At 36.8% G+C, this 17583-nt stretch overlaps 1 protein-coding gene across 7 annotated transcripts in view; it reads right to left on the bottom strand.

Moving 5' to 3' along the window:
• PCLO (piccolo presynaptic cytomatrix protein) overlaps positions 2652-17583 on the bottom strand; it is a 343040-nt gene continuing 328108 nt past the window's right edge. For all 7 annotated transcript variants that reach the window (XM_021384447.1, XM_021384450.1, XM_021384451.1 and 4 more), the window contains 3 exons: positions 12595-12729; positions 11830-11975; positions 2652-7711 (listed from right to left, as the gene is read on the bottom strand). In XM_021384447.1, the coding sequence (XP_021240122.1) occupies positions 7571-7711; positions 11830-11975; positions 12595-12729 (422 nt within the window). In that variant the 3' untranslated portion in view covers positions 2652-7570. The remainder of the gene's footprint in view (positions 7712-11829; positions 11976-12594; positions 12730-17583) is intronic.

Raw genomic sequence — 17583 nt, 5'->3', positions numbered from 1 at the left:
AATCTGTTTTGAACATTTCCAAGCATGGAGATTTGACAACGTCTCTGGGCAGCCTGTTCCAGTATTTGATTACTCTCAATGTGATTTTTTTTTTTCCAAATACTCAAACAGAATTTCTCATGTTATTACTTGTGTTTATTGACTCTTGTCCTATCTTTGTCCACCTCCAAAGAGTGTCTGCTGGCCTTGCTCAGGTGCATCAATGTCTTTCTTCTACTGGAAAACTTAAATATAACACAATACTATCAGTTGGCACCGGTGCCAAATAACAGTTTTTAGGCCTGCTGGCTACATTTGTGATAATACACCAATAGTTAATTTTTTTTAATATGAGGATGTACTACTCATTCATGTTCAAGTTGCTGTTTGCCAGAACCCTTAAGTCCTCTTCTGCAAAGGCACATTTCATTCAGCTGACCCCAGCTTGTCCTGTTGCATAGAGATATTCACATCTGCCTTACTGAACTTCACAATTTCCCCTTCAATTGCACCATTTTAGCTGTAAAGATATATGTGAATCAGACAACTCCCCCTATGTATGTAGTTCATTAAGCTTATTTTTTCAGTTTAAAGTGGTAAATACTGGTGTTCCCTCTCCATCAGGTCTTTCAGAAAAACCATCCAGGGAAGGGAATGAATGAAGGAGTTTCCTAATACACATTAATAGGCAGACATGAAAAGATATCTGCTGTCATGTTCTTGCTAGAGACACTGAGATTTTGGTCTCCCCAAGGAAGCAGAAAGTTTTGGTGAGTTGGATGCTCTTTCCTAAGTTGGCATAGCTGGGGAGCAGTAACAGCTGCTAATCCACAAGAAATACCTCGCAGAGACCTTCCAAAATATATGGGAGTTCTTGGTCAGAACAATATGTCTGGAGATCTGTTGTTCTGGGAACAGTTTTAACCACTTAGGAGTATAGGTGAACAAGTTCTTAGGCCCAGAAAGGATTGAGTTAGTAATGCGAATGAAATCAAAATATCTTGAGTTGACAAGTCTGTAAAAACTATTGAAAGAGAAGGCCCGAGCAAAAAGCCTTCAGGAGAACAGTAGAAATGAGGAGAGAAAAAAAGCGCACCTGATTTGTGACTGCATTGGAAGAGGCAGGAAGAAGACAGACTTGCTCTGATTGAAATAAATAAATAAATAAATAATTAAACAAACAAACAAAAACCCAGCAGCAAACAGCTCTTCAAGCAGTTGTAGCAGCGGGAGCTCCGTGTCAGTGCAATGCAGCTGCAGCACAGGGGGCAGCGCTGCCTCAGTTGCAGCGAGCTGTAGCGTGAGGCTGCTTTTTGTCACGCTATGGACACAGTGGCAATGTAATATTAGATTTCACTATTGAGAGCAGAGGCACCTGTCGTCAGGACAGAATGCCCAGCTGAATCTCTGTCTATATTTTCCAGGGACTTACGAGATTTAATTTCAGCCTATATTTTAAAAATATTCCGTGAATTGCCTGATTTCTCATTTTCCAAAGTGTATCACGTACAGCTGCTTGCTTAAACCCGGGAAAAGCACTGTAAGGAAATAATATTTCATATATGCTCTGCACTTGGCTGAGTGCTTTAACTGAATAAACATACATTCTTTTTTAATCATTATAAATTACTTAAAAAGAAGCATGTTATTCAATCGATGCATCTGTGAAAGGTTAATGGGATTTTCTTTCTGTAAGCTACAGTTTTCCAGAGCTAGATTCAGCTAAACCTACAGATTCCAGGACAGCTGATTCCAATCAGCCTTCTGTCCTGCAAAAGTTCTAAGCACATCAGAAATTCTCTCCAACCATTCCCAGAATTTGGGGTTAAGTGTTGGTCATAGCCATGAAAGAAACAGGTAACCAAAGTATCCCAAAATGATAGCTTTGTGATTAAGGCAGATTCTGGGAAAATGAGAGCTTAGCTCTAGATGGCCTTTAAGTACAAGTTAGTCTGTGTCACTGCTGTAGCAAGTTGGCTAATGTGAAGAGGGACATCTCTTGTGTTGAGGATCCTCACAGCCTATTTCTCACTACCTTATTTTTGAAGAAAAGGGCATCAACTATGAGAAAACATTCAAGGCTCTGTATTCCAGATGCCAGACTCACGCACTGGTTTATTTCATTCGGCTAAGACATGAATTTTATATTATTTGTATAAAAGAGGAAACCATGTAAATATAATAAATACAGGTCTAGACACGGCTCTGAAATGTAATCTCTATGGGAAAACATCATGGATGTTGTACAAACCAGTTACAGTTCATAAATTTAGAAATGACTGATAAGAGAAACTGACTTCTTATTTATAATAAGAGCTAAATGATATTGCTCCCAGAAACTTTCATTCCCGTATAGGAAAAAGCCAGAAAATCACTTCAGGGATTATTAGATGTTTCCTTCTGCCTTCATCAAGAACTTAGTGCACACAGAACGTACTTAAAACATGCAGAGTTAGGCCACATTTTCAATTCATCTTTCCTTCTCTGTGAGGCAGCAAAACTCTGTATGTTCCTAAACGTTCTGATGTCAGCACAAACAGGAAACACAAACAGATGCCAAAACAGGAACAGCAGATAGAGTGCACAGCATTATACTACTGTAGTCAACTAATGGAAAATATGAACCAGCAAAATAGGGTCTTGTGTTAATTAGGGAAAAGAAACCAAACAAGATATTTTAAATTTTTATTTGTCAGACTGAAGTAACAGCCTTTATACAGCACAATTTGCATAATTTCTCCAGATACATCCTGTGTACAATCACAAAAACATGACATGGATTTATACATAAAGTGAAAACAGACAGATTTACAAGCATTTTTGTACAATTCTCATACTGCTTTTGTTTCAGTTTTTACAACCTTTAGAACAACTCTGTATTGTTTTCTCTGATGAATCTGGAAGCAAAATGAAAATTAAAAGAAATTCAAACCAAAATGAGTATTAACAAACCACCATCTAGGCATGCAACATTCACTGTGGAAACATTACATTTCTCCAAGGACTAATATTTTTTTTGTGATTTTGTGGGTATTTTTTGGCGTTTCTGGATTTTTTTTAAACATTGGGTATGCTGTACACGTTGTCTGTAGCATGACAGCACACACGCTACTCAGCCATTGTTGAGCACCTGAGCACATCACTGAACATCGATAAGATACGATCAAATAAGGACACATTCACATGCTTGGATGTTGGATGGAGTTAATAATTTAAACTCAGTTTGTTTTACAAAAAGGTGTACTTATTTACAGGGTAACAAATTAAGAAAACGGCTTTCTTTCAAATCTTCTATTTTGAGTTATGGATATCTATATATATTGTAACTTCTGTGATCCTCAGTATATTTGCTTATTTATTTTCTTTAAATAATAAAACAAAACATACAGAAAACATCAAAATGCTTCTTATGATTTAAAGAGAGAGTATCCGGATTCATCTATTCCTTCTATTTTCCTTCTAAAGGCAACATGTATTCACAAAGAATGATAGATCCTGCATGCCAGGTGTACTGAAAATTCACAAGGCATGGAGGAATAGGGTTTAAATATAATGTAGATGGATACTTACACTAGTTTTCCTCTCTGTTTCATTACCTTTATAAGTTACACTCAAACAAATGCAAATTTTCTCTGTTATTCACATAGGTATGTACATATCTAGATATATACTCAAATAATGGAATCTGGGACATTCAACATTGTAGCAATGAAAATAAAGTACTTAAAAATAGTGTCAGTTATGATTCAAATAATAATTTAAAAAAATACTATTAACATCTTTATGATATCTCCATGAAACTAAATCCTAATTAAATAATCTCTATTGGGCACACACTACCTTACAATATAATAGATGTCTTCTTTTTCTTCATCATCATCCTCAAAGAAAGGATCATTATCAGCTGGTTACCAGCTACCATATCCCACAACCATGCAGACACCCAGCATCCAGAAAAATAACTCAGACATTTCCTAGATCTTGGTTTAAAGCCAGGTTAAGTCAAGAGAACAGTTGTTTCTGACTTTAACTGGTTTGGATTGGGTTTTTGTTTCTTCCACAATAGATCCATGCAATGTAAAAATGTGGGTAATAAAGAAGCAGCACTCATTGCCCCTGGATACTATCCCTTTAAAGTGTAATGATAAAGAACTAGCTCAACATTCATCATAGAAACTCTCATGTCTATTTTTAATCTGGAAAAAAAACATGTGGTTAATTGCTGCTCATTGTATGAGTAATAATAATGACCACATTAGAAATCCCTGTCATTTGTAAACACACACACTGTGCTTTTGCTCATTTTTCAGCTTGTTTCCACTATACAAGGCCTTGAACAAAGAAGCAGCTTCAATCTCCGTCGACACAGCAGATTTATGAATAAAAAAGTTTAAATGCCTGTGCTATTGTCTACCTGCACTATGCATCTTTAAAGCAATTGTCGGAATGTGCAAACTCATTAATAACCAATCACTCAGAAATGATAAAAGCTGTTGTCACATCTAAGCATTTTTTTTTGGCCAGATAACAGAAACAAAAAATAATGAGAAAAAAGTGAAAAAAATATACCAAGATATATACAAAAAAGTAAAAAAATACTAATAGTCCTTGTTTGATTATTTTTTTTAAAAAACATTGTCACAAGAGAGTTTTTCCTGGCTTCATTCATAAAACAAGGGAAAAAAAAGGAAAAAAAGCATTCAAATATGAATCTGTGTTGCATAGAGTGATTCCAGTACAACCTAGAAATTTGGTCAAAAAAAGGAACTTGGCACACTTTGGAAACATCCTCTGACCTCTGAATGATGCTGCTTTGGAAAAGAGAGAGCGTGTGGGCCCAGGTCTGTCCCTGTCCTGTCCTGTACAACACCTAAGGAGCCCCATTCTTGCTGCAGCTGGCCAAGGCTGGCCTCAATCTGCTCTTTGCTTTTCATGATAGGAATCCAAAACTGCAATTTCAACATCCAGAAACATGTTGTGTGTTGTTCAGAGAATCTAAGATGCTTGAATTAAACCAGTTGCTGACAGCTGATTAGCAGGCAAAGATAGCTGTTCCATACAGCCACAGCTATACCAACCAACACAACTATTTTATAAAAATATTGGCCACATTTGTATACATTGTGAGAGCAAAGCACGCCTGTCCTCTTTCTCAATTAAGAGTGATGATTACAGGCTTCCCAGGAAGACAGCCAGATAGTGCTCATTCCTGCTGGAAGTCTCCATAGCAACTACCAGCATGACTTGCTGTCTTTATAATAAATCTTAGCAAGAACAAAATTACCAGCAGTTTGCACAAAATTGCACACCTCATGGCTTGTACTTTGCACAGTTATTGAAACTGGACTAATTATTACTTTTTTTTAAAGAAACAACAACCACAGCATAGCCATCAGGAATGCAAGATAACCCCCCAAAAGAGCAACACATATGTCAAATATATCCACATACATTTTTGTTTGTTTGTTTGAAAGGGGTTTTTTTCTTTGAAATATTTATCCTCTTATAAAAACATACGTAACATCAAAACATATAGGATGTTTACAATAGCTCTAGAGAACTTTTAAAATATTAGAGAGGTGAGGTACACACATACTGGTGAAAGCATAAAATTCAACATTAAAGCACACCTCCTACTTCCACTGTCAGTGGTGTTGTGTTTATCAAATAGGATTTAGATAAGATAGCTCTGCTTGCAAGTCAAGCAGGCTACCAGCAGGTTATCAACAGCTTAATGGGAATTTCTCTGGTGCATACATCTTTAATATTTTCTGGGTGTTTCTTGCTATATTTCTTTTCCACACTTTTATTTTAAGCTGGCAAAGATAAATCAAAAACTCTATGTGGGAAGCGTCACCAGATTAATTGGTGTGTGGTTTTCTCGTGGTCAGTCCAACTTCAGAATGAGCTGAGCTTTATTTTTCCTTTATTTTTTTTAATTTTGTTTTAAGTATGTGTTATTTTCCAAAAGAACATTTTCAGTTGGTCTTGTACAACCTGTGGAAGTGTGCTACATATAAATAAATTCAGAAAGCAAATGAAGATGTACGTTAAATGATTTGTGAAATTTCCTAATGGGTCAAGAAAAATTAAAGTCTGAAGTGCACAAGTTAGATCATTTTCTTTTTAAGTATGCAAAGGTCATGAGGTAATGTTTCAAGGGAAACCATTTTCTAATGAAGCTGTGAAATATTAACTGACTTCTGAGGAAAAAGAGAGTTAATACCACACTGACTCTTGTTTTTAAAGAAACTGCTTTCTTTAAAAGCTCTCCTTTTTCTTAAAAAATATTAAGAGGAAAAATGCAACACTCAGCCTAAACCATCTCATGCAGTAGTTGCGGCCCAAAGTGAGCTAACTGCTCAGTTGCAGTCCCTGAATCCCTGAACTGTTGACAGTCTTAAGTGTTGCAAGATACATTCCTATTTACTTTTTTCATAACTCAGTACTCAGAAATTCACCTGAGATAGCAGGAGGATATTCTCAACTTTAACGCAACAGCTCCCAGGCAGGAGCTGTCCTGGTACCTCTTCCCTTTAGCTTTCAGGTGATGTTGACAATGAGCCCTGCACTGCCCAGGGTGGTGGTACCACAGTGGGTCTACTGCTCCAAAATGCCTACAGGATAGTCTACAGTTCGTCATCTCTGTACAGTTTTGGAATAAGACTGATTGTTGAAAAATAGAAGGACAAGTTGAAATAGTTGTGTTAGTCCCAGCGCTTATATCTCCTCTATTCCAAATTTTGTTAAAGCTGCTAAAAAGTAGGGTGAAGTACAGTGTCACTGAAATCGAAACAGCATTCTTTCTTCCTGGTGTAGTGCATTTCACATACTGTCTTTTCTCTTTAAAACCACATTCCAAACTACAAATCATTAGTATAGTTTTATCTATTACATTCTAGGACAGTGGTTTCTATCCACTGTTAACACACAGAAACAATAGAAACAGTTAGGATTGATTCTCCACACCATAGTTTTTAAAGGGAAAAGAAAGAAGGAAAAAAGTAATGTAAAATAACATTACCACTCTTGCAAACGTCTTGCAGTTTGTGTCAAGTGGCATAATATCACTACAACAAATTATCAGAGATCCTAAGGTGCAGAGGAACAAGTTTGCACTTCTAATAAGTGAGATTTAGAAAGTCAGTCACCCTAGGTGCTTTTGCATAAAATGATCTCCTTCTGGTCACACAGGAAACCAGACTGCACTTTACATCACACCGCCTCCAGCTGCAGCCAAACTATGCATTAACACCTGCCTTCCAGCCTTCATTATTTCCTTCACAGTTACTCTCTTCACAAAGAGTCCAACAACATAGAGCCCTCACAGCAGTCTTCATTTCAAACAGCCTCACTTGAACTTCTGGGCCCAGGTTGTTGGTTTTTTTTTTTTAATTTTATTTTTTACTTTGCTGTCTTTTGCAGCAAAACAAGGATACTAGCCCTCATTTAAGTGTGCTATGTAGCCCAGAGACTGCTCTTTTCTACTTCGTATTCAGAAAGACTAGCTTAACACAATGATTTCAAACGATAGTCTTGGAGTGATGCTATTTATAGCAGACTCTTTTGTGCCCTAAGCAGACAACTCTGCTCAGTGTGTTTGCGTAGAGCTAACCAACAGTTTGTGCCAGTTTACTATTCTTTTCCTTAGATCCACTTTGTCAAGCCAGACATATGCTTCCCCAATCAGTGTCTTTTTCATAAACTTCCCTCCATTGGAGACAAGCAGAATCTGGGGAAAAAAAAATAAAAGATAGTTATCGGTGTGTATTATAAAATACTCTCTTTGCTGGCAAAAAGAAGAGATTCACAGATATCGAGCTCCGTTTTCTGGTTTCACAGGAAAGAAATACTGACCATAACCCTTTGTGTAGGACCATCTTCTCAATAGAAAAAGCCCAGTGAAAATTTATCTTTTACCTTTTTCTATTTTATTATCACAGTATGTAGCATTTAGAAGATGACAGTCTTGAACTTTAGTGAGTAAATTGTTCACCTGCTGTTTTCCAAAGAAAAACACAAGGTCAAGTTTTAACTTAAAGGTTAAAGCTTTATGCAGCCAATGTACCTATTCTTTTAAGTTCACGGATGCTGGAGAGTGTCTGATATATAAAGAAATAACTTGAAACAGACTAGTGTGTGAGAAATTCCAGAGTTATGGATTCTGATATCAGCAAGAGGTAGTCCAACTTAAAATGTTGACTGGGTCAGGAATCCCATCCCTGCTATGCCTCTGCTGGGAGCCAAAGTATTGCATGATGCCTCAGTCATGCAGAATGGGAAGGGAATGAATTAGACCAGGGAACTTGTGTGAGCTCTGAAGGCTGGGTGTTCAAGACTCTCCTTGATTTATCTTACAAGCATCGTGTTTTCTAGCTAAGCGGTTTAATGTCATGCAAGTAACAACTTCCTTCTCTAGAGGACCTGATTCATTCTTTGGATTTATAGATCTATTCTAGATGTTTCTGGGAGGAATACATTTGACAATAGACATACTTCAAGGGATGGGTGAGTTATAACTACAGAATTGGATAATTTCTTAATTTTTGAGTAAACAAATTAACAAGTTCAATACTAATTTACTTATCAATTTTCTATGTTTTTCAGAAAGAAACAGAACTTATGAAAAAATGCATTTCCATGATTAGCAGAAGGTTAGTAATCAGGGTCACTGAGCAGACCTCAGGCGGTGAGTAAAGGATAACAGTAGGAAGCTGTCACCCTCTATGTGAACCAGGAGGAGAGAAAATGGAGATTTTTTTCTTGGTTTCACAGATATAGACAGCACAAGAATGTCAAGACTCAAGAAAAGTTTTACCTGACTGAGATGTTGAAGGGGACTATACAATAACAGATACCTAACAGAACTGCAGAAGAATTAGAATTTCCAGAAATCAAAAATGTTAACATTTCTGCACTTTTTCCATTCTGACACTTATTTTGACAAAGTCAAAAATGCAAATTTTACAGTACAACAGAAATTCTTAACACGGGGAAAGAAATCTGCAAACGTTTTCCTGGATGAACTTCCCATTTTTCTGGCTGTATTTCATACCACATAAGATACCTATCTGGACAGGTTGGACACCTCCATGTATGTCAGTCAACAAATTTGAGGAGGGAGGACCAAATGAGTTGGCCATGAGCATGGAATTATTAGGGAATCCCAATTCACTCATCAGAAAGCCTGTCCCTAGGGAACTAGGCAGCCTGGTGGTTTTCTAGGTCACTTTCTTCTGAAAAGATGGACATCCCTAAGACCAGCAAGCCAAGCCAGAACCTCTGTTGAAAACATTCTTGTTTTTTGATTACCCTCATATAGAACATTCTGAATTTCTAATTGCAGACAGCTAGTCAGCCAGAAGCCAGCTAGGGAACAAGGCAAAGGAGCCAGCAGCCCAGTGCATTCCAGAAGGGTCCCAGGTGGGTTGCCAAGGAACAGGGATATCAGGAAAGCGAGCTGCTAGGGGGTGAGATAAATGCCTGTCTGAAACTTGTTAAAATGTTTTCTTCAGAATGTTTTGATTCTGTCACATCAACATTTTTGTGACAGAAAAAATTTCTAACAGAAATTTTCTGTATCTTCTGTCTTTGATCCTTCTCTCCAGTCCTACCAGCTGGATCCCTAGTAACTGTCTTCTCTAGTTTGTCTCTTCTCTCAGCCTTGTTTATTCCCTTCTCCTGACATTAAATTCCAGCCTTGTTATCCTGAATCAAATAGCCTCAGTTCCTATTTCTTTTCTTTTTCTTACTCTCAATATTCATGACCAGCCAAATCTAGATTTTTTTTCCTTTATTTTTTTAACTCAATAGTCCATGGTTACATTTTCATGGTTAATATTTACTGGTTTTGCTTATTGATTTTTGGAGTTCAGATCCTTGTACTAATTTTTAACTTTAGTCGATTCCTTAGAATGTGCTTTCTATGACTAACATGTTTGATTTCTTCTTACTCCCTCTCTCTGGTCTAATTTTCCTTCGCTACCCTCCAGCTCCATTTTTGTTCTATACATTCTGTTTTGGTTTCCTTTCTTTATTCCCAAATCTCTTTTGACAGTGTCCATCTCTTTGCTCCTAGATGTTCATCACTCTTAAATTCAGCATTCAAATTAGCCACCTTCATACTTTCCAGTAGGAACAGACTGACAGGCACGACAAGTATATGAAAACATATGTACTGAGTCAGACCAAAATCTCTCTAAGCAAGCGTTTTGCTTCCAAAAGTGCAGTGCGTAATGCATAGGAAAATAACAATCAGGCAGTGGTACATTCCTAAGATACCTACTATGTTCTATGGAACATGAGTTCAAGAAGAGTTTAGATAATGCTCTCAGAAATATGGTTTGATTTTTGGGTAGTCCTGTGTGGAGCCAGGAGTTACACTGCATGATCTTTCCAATTCTGTGATCATTTTCTGATTCAGAAGTGGTATGTTTGTGTTTAATAGCATATGAGGTATTTTTCCCATGAATTTATTAAATGATTTTATCCAGGTAAATTTTCCATCAAATCATTTAGCATACAAAATAGCTTATTGTAATAGATTTTATAGCTCAGGCTCCAAGTTGGATGAATAAGTAACAACTTCTGTTTGTTTTAATCTTGCTGCTTGCTAGTTTTACTTGTGATCCTACAGGTGTATGCTCAAAGACACAGGGAAAAAGAATTTCCATGACAGTTACAAAAAAGAGACTGCTTAAAAGACAGCCTTTTTTTTTTTAATGTTATATGTAGAGTGCAGCACCAGACACATCACAGTGTTTCTGATTTCACGTTGCTATGTCTCAGGCTGGCTGTTCCCATGGCTACCTCCCTTACTCCTTAACAACTTGATAGTTCATTTTCCCACACAACTCTGTGGGTTCTTCTTTACTGGCCTCACTGCTTCAAACTACCATTAGAGACAAGGTTTTTATAGGAGTTTTAGCCCTTAAACTTTGGCAAGACTTTAATTGACCACATCAAATTTTCCCATGTAATATAATCTTTAATAGATTTAGTCTGTTTAATCAGTAAGAATATTAGGACGTCTTAACACCGGGAAAACTGTCTATTTTTGTTGGCTCCATTTTCTAAGAAACTTTCATTTTGGCTTTAGTTTTAATATTATAGCCAATTAGTTTAATGCAGGCATGTAGATTACCAATCTAATCTTATTCATCGAAACCTAGTCAACATGTTTATGTCTGTCATTCTGTTCTAAAGGTATCTTCAGCAGACATTGGCACACCCAACAGTTCCTTCAGTTTGCTTTTATGATTAGCATGCAGTTACCGCTGGAATTGTTCATCATCTCCACTGACTAGATGAACATGAATAACTCATTTAGTCATCTACTCATGTGAAAGCAAATGAAAGTAAATCAAGTGAATTCTGCCTCTCTGAAGAAGCATATCTGACCAAATCTAAATCAGAGAGAAGAGGCACTATTACTGAATCTTCACAAAAAAAAAAGAAATCATTTGATGTGCCACAGACCAAAAATATCTCCTTTACAAACATACAGAGGGAATAATATCTAAGTTAGCATATTTAAATTGGATGATACAATAAATTTTCAAAACATATTAAAAAGTATTTTTCTGAAAATGTGTAGCTTCTCTAGAGGACTTTAAGAACAGGCTAAGCCTTCATCTATCAGAGTTCGTCTGTAAATAATCTTCCTCAGTGTGAGGTGGTGGGTTACATAATCTAGGTAAGTGTCCTCCACTATTTCCATTATTTACTTCTGTAAATTACTTTGTAATTTTCTCTTTTCAGCAAACAACCAGGGTAGAAGATTGATCTCAAGTGCCCATAGAACAGTATGAAAAACATATAAAATTAGGTTTCAAAAAGATGCAGGATTACCTGAAGAGAATGTCCAGCAGGACTCAAGCTAAATCTAAATGTTTCGTTGAACGAAGGTTCTCGGTCATGCCTGCATACCCTGGTTTTCTTCTTAATTACTCTCTTCTGGGTAGAGATGTTGACAACATATAGTTTCACATACAGGTCTGGAAAAGAATGATTCAATAAGTTAAATACAGAAACTTTCAAATAAACGTTGTTGCTAATAATTTCAATACAGGGAAATGTTGAGAAGAAACAGAGCAAGGCACTCTACAGAGCCATGTTCTGTTCTCATTCACATTGTGTAAAAAAATGGAACAACTCCACTAAATTACAGGAAATTACTTTGTGTTGACATAATTGTCATTGAAAGAAAAAATATTTTTATATCTTCACGTACATATAAAAATAATAATACTAATATGGGTGTCTCATTTTAATAAGCTTTTTTTTTTTTTTTACCAAAATACAACTTTTCACTAGATCTTTTATAACCTAAGGAGTTATAATTTTTATTAAAGCTAAAAATGATTAATTTTTAACAATCAAACGTGCTTTAAAAAGGGGATTATCTACTGAGAGTTAATTCGTTTCTACAAAATATTTTCACTTTCATTAAAATTATTAATAGGAGCAAAGAACACTTCAGAAGTTATCCTATAGAATATGTCATTCTGATTAGAAAACAATTTCCTTTCCCATTTTAATGGTGTTGTTAAAAGACTTCAGATACATCTTACTTAATATTTTCAAAGTATCATGAAGCTGTTTTCTGTGAAATACCTGGTAGATGATCTGGAGATTTAAATTTGTATGTGATATTTCTGCACTGAAGGATTTCTACTATCAGCTGTTCTCCATCTGTCTTCATTTCCTTTTTTAATGCAATCTTGATTTCACCCATAACTTGTGTTTTACCTGGAAAAATAGAAAAAAAAAAACAACAACTCAAATAAATGGAAAAGGAAAAGGATTGCATTTTAACACTGTCTCCCACAGCATCTTTCAATGAAGCTTATTATGTGTGGAATAAATGATTGGACAATAAGGTAGACTGAGAACTGGCTGAGCTCAGAGGATCTTGATCAGTGGCACAGAGTCTGGCAGGAGGTCTGTAACTAGTAATGTTCCCCAGGAGACGGTACTGGATCTGATCTTGTTCAACATTTTTGTCAATGACCTGGATGAAGAGATAGAGCCCACTCTCAGCAAGCGTGCTGATGATACAAAACTGAGAGGAGTGGCTGACACATCAGAAGGCTGTGCTGCCATTCAGTGAGAGCTGGACAGACTGACGAGTTGGGTGGAAAGGAACATTATGAACTTCAACAAGAAGTGTAGGGTCCTGCACCTGAGAAGGAATAAACACATACATCAGTACAGGTTAGGGGATAACCTACTGGAAAGGAGCTTTGAGAAGAAGGACTTAGTGGTCCTGGTAGACAACATGTAGGCCATGAGCTAGCAGTGTGCCCTTGTGGCCAAGAAGACCAGTGGTATCCTGGCGTGCGTTAGGAAGAGCATGGCTAGCAGGTCAAGGGAGGTGATCCTCCCCTTCTACTCTGCCCTCAAGGCCACATCTGGAGTGCTGTGTCTGCCTCTGGGCACCCCGGTTCAAAAAAGGCAGGGATCTTCTAGAGAGAGTCCATTGGAGGGCGACAAAGATGATAAAGGGCCTGGAACATCTCCTGTATGAGGAAAGGCTGAGAGACCTGGGACTGTTCCGTCTGGAGAAGAGAAGGCTGAGAAGGGATCTCATCACTGTTTATAAGTATCTAAAGCATAGGAGTCAAGTTGATCAGGCCAGGCTATTTCAGTGGTGTGCAGGGACAGGACAAGGAGCAATGAGCAAAAACTGCAACAATGAGCAAAAAGGAAGTTCTACACAAACATGACAAAGAGTTTCTTTACTGTGAGGGTGACAGAGCACTGGAACAGGCTGTCCAGAGAGGTTGTGGAGTCTCCTTCTCTAGAGATACTGAAGAACCGCCTGGACACTTTCCTGTGCGACCTACTGTCAGGAACGTTTCGCAGAGGGGCTGGACTAGATGATGCCTGTAGGTCTCTTCCAATCCCTACAATTTTTGATTCTGTGATTATTTTTCTATTTTATTTTATGATTTTAATGTTGGTGCTTCTGATAGTTTTGTTTGTTTGTTTTGGGGTGGTAGTGTTTATTTGTTTTGTTTTTCAGAAGCAGTGATATCATTTAGAGTTACCCAGACATATTAAGGATAATGTAGTTCTAGGTTGAACAACATTTAGATACATGCACTTCCATTGTATAAATAGATTATATGCTTCAGAATGTACTTGCTTCAGAGGAGCTTTGTTTACAGGAGCAAAATTTCACTGAAAATCTTTACAAGGCATACAGTGGTCAGTATATATAACCTTTTCAGAAGCTTTTACAGCAAGATACCAAAGTTATTTTAAAAAACAAACAAGCAAACCAAAACAAAATCTTACCAATATTTAATAGGACCCTGAAAAGTGAAATTCTGAAAGGCAATGAATTAAAACATTGGTAAAGGATTTCACCTTCCTGTAAGAAGCAATACCATTTACATAATTTAAAAGAAAGTGCTCATTGAGACCTTTAAAATAAAGGTGACTTCCTTTCTCATAGGGTCAGAAATACCCTGATGTGAAATACCATTATTTCCACAGTGTATGGATTTTTCTCTAAATCAGCACAGAGATGGAGAGAAGGCACAGAATGTAATGTAGGCAGAGCTGTTTCACCTTTCCCCTGCCTGTCCTCCCACAAGACTGTATTGAGATCAAATAGAGCCCATCTGACTACAACTTCTAATTGAATACAGTTGTGTAAGTAGAACTCATGCCCCTCAGCTGAATGCCAGCTATCATATCATCAAGTCATAAAGGGAGGCTATGCTTCTATATCCATTTTTCTGCTACTGTAAAATATTATTTCTTTTTCTTCTCTTTAGACATTAGTGAAAAAACACTAAAGCCTCTGGGAGTCTTTGATACCTAGTTTCTCGTGCCAGCAAGAAATGGAGATTTATTGCACTACCAGTAAATTCTACAAGCTGGTGCCAAGATGTTGTAAGGAGCAAAGCAATTCTGCAGAAATTAAAATATTATGATACAAGTAGAGAACCTTCTCTCTTAAAGAGTAGAAAGCTACCACATAGCTTTTTAAAGATTACCTACATATATCACAAATGTATTACCAAAATTGAATCATCCCCCACTAAAGAAGCCAGCTGTGTTTCACAAACGTCTGTAAGAAACCATGCATTCTGTTGTTTTTCCTATTTAAAATTTTTTGGGGATCATGAAGAAAAAATATAATTACAAATAATCACTGCTACAACCTGGCCCTTCAAACCTCTGCACAAATTGAAGCTGGAATCTGATTTAGACATATTTCAGATGAAGCAGGTACAAACTGGGATTATTGAAGTGGCAAAGAACCATAAAGTAAAGTATTAAGAAATTACTTTCTAATTTAGTCAAGCAATCAAGGGCTGGAAAAACAGATGCAGAAGAAAGATGCTTTCTACAGATATATGATGGAGCAAACGTTGAAAGGGACTGCCAATATTCAAACTGATTTTGTGTTGTATTTACATTTTACAGATATATATATAAAATGCAACCTTACTGAGGTACAACATGAAGACCACAGGCATGGACGTTAGCACTGTGTTCAGTTTAGGAACACAGTAGCAAATCAAGTCTTAAAAGATATACCTAGGACTAAACACTACAATGATTATTTTACATGGCAGCATACTTCTTTTTAGGGGACTTTTCTTATTAAATTTCATTGACAATTAAAAGATAATGGTTAATTAACTAAATTGCTGTGAGGCATTTTGAGAAGTTAAGGAATGTTAGTTTGCTATGGCAATGGAAAAAAAAGCTTTTATTCTTCCAGAACTATCATGTTCTATGCTGTCAAAGGTTAATTAGTTGTTATTAGTCTTAAATGACTGCTGTTGTAAATCACAGGATGTGTCATCTGCACTGCTGCTATCACTATTGAAGTTATCATGAAATTATAAATTAAACTTCAGTTTCCAAAGATTGATTACTATGGATTATGCTACAATAGCATTTTGATCAGATGCCTGCTGCCAACAAAAATTACCCAAGACAGCAATAAAGATCTGTCTTTCGTCCATGCTATCAAGGCTCATTCAGCAATACATTTAAATGAGCAGGTAAATTTCCCGGGACAATAGCATGAATTTTATTTGGTTTAGTTGTCTGAAACAAACACCTGTCAACACAGTTGAGAGATGTGCAGGTTGCCTCCAGAACCACGGTCAACCTCAGAAAGAGCAAATTGGTCCATGTTAAAGGAAGTCTCAGGAGAAAACTAAAATAATTCAGTATGGAAATCAAGGAATGCAGATAAGGGAATAGGCCAAGGAGGGACATTATGTGATAGTGTAAACATAAATTAGGAGACTATATGATGCACCACCATGCATGTTCTCTTGGGAAATGTTTGGTGATGAGAAACCTCCACAGACTTTTGCAGCAGTTGTGTTAGAAGCATTTGAGTATAACGTGAAGTGTGCTCCTTCTGACCCTGTGACATTTATAATTCTGCAGGTGTACACAATAAGCCTAAGAATTTCCATAAGCTTTCAGCGTAAGATGAAGAGATGAGTAATGATTATTGTCCTCATAAGTGTATGATCCAAAATAAAGTCGCTTTTTGTTACAACTAATTTCATTTCCTTAGGTCTTCATCTGTTTTGATACCTTGAGAGATAAAATTAATGAACTTCTGTGCAGTGTTCATTGTTAGAATACAGGCATTTCTTTGCAGCCTACCTTGTAGGCATCTAGTGACCTGGACAAGGTGCAGATATAGTTATTTCTAGCACTGTGTCATTATACATCAATTCTTTCAGAACTGAGCAACTCAAAAGCCTCTTATGTAGCTGTATTGCTTAAATTAATAAGATCTTGGGTTCAGCTATATTATGATATGATTGTAATATTTAGAAGATTAGAACACTAAGTATCATGGCATAAAATCTAAAGATCCAAAATGAGTTCTTCAGAACTTTATTTGAAAAAAAAAAAAGATATTTTACAGCTTTTGGGAACTAGTCAATATAGCAGATCATTAGAGAGAACCTAAAACCTACGCTGCGTTCTGTCTCCATAACCCTTAGTGGTTTTCTGTGATCTTTATCTCTGTGCCTGACCTCACAGATGGAGATAATAACAGCTACATCTCTAACTTAGAGATGCTTGGATTTATTAACGGGGATGGAAATCCTGTAAAGAGAGAACCTTTGCTATTGTAAGCATAAACAGGACTTTAGTGCACAATTCCTAATCCCATGATACAACATCAAGACCTAGAAATGCTGATAGAGACCTTTGCCACTATTATGTTTCCCTGCACCCATAATCTATAAGTTCATACAGACATAATATTCTGTCTACCAAAGAGTGCTGCTGTAGCAAGAATTGGTACTTCTGGATTCTTTTGGTACTATTTTGAGAGCCAGTAGTCCGTTTTCCAGCAGACAGCTGTGCTTCAGCAAGACGAGATAACGTTATCATCTTCCAATAAATAATTCAGAATTACTGTGAATACTCAACATATATTATTTACATTTAGTACTGGAGTTAAACAACTCCAGCTGAAGGTAAACCAGAAGGGTATTCACTGTCATTGTGAAAATAAATATGCCAAGAATCCAAAATACCAACCAAAATCTTCCAGTATTTGTTTATGCAAACATTGTTATCCTTGGGGGGGGGGGGGGGGGG

This window comes from Numida meleagris, chromosome 1, assembly GCF_002078875.1.
Source record: "Numida meleagris isolate 19003 breed g44 Domestic line chromosome 1, NumMel1.0, whole genome shotgun sequence".
In the NCBI taxonomy this organism is placed as follows: domain Eukaryota; kingdom Metazoa; phylum Chordata; class Aves; order Galliformes; family Numididae; genus Numida; species Numida meleagris.
The sequence above is the reverse complement of the archived record's forward strand: the minus strand, read 5'-3'. Positions and strand labels throughout refer to the sequence as shown.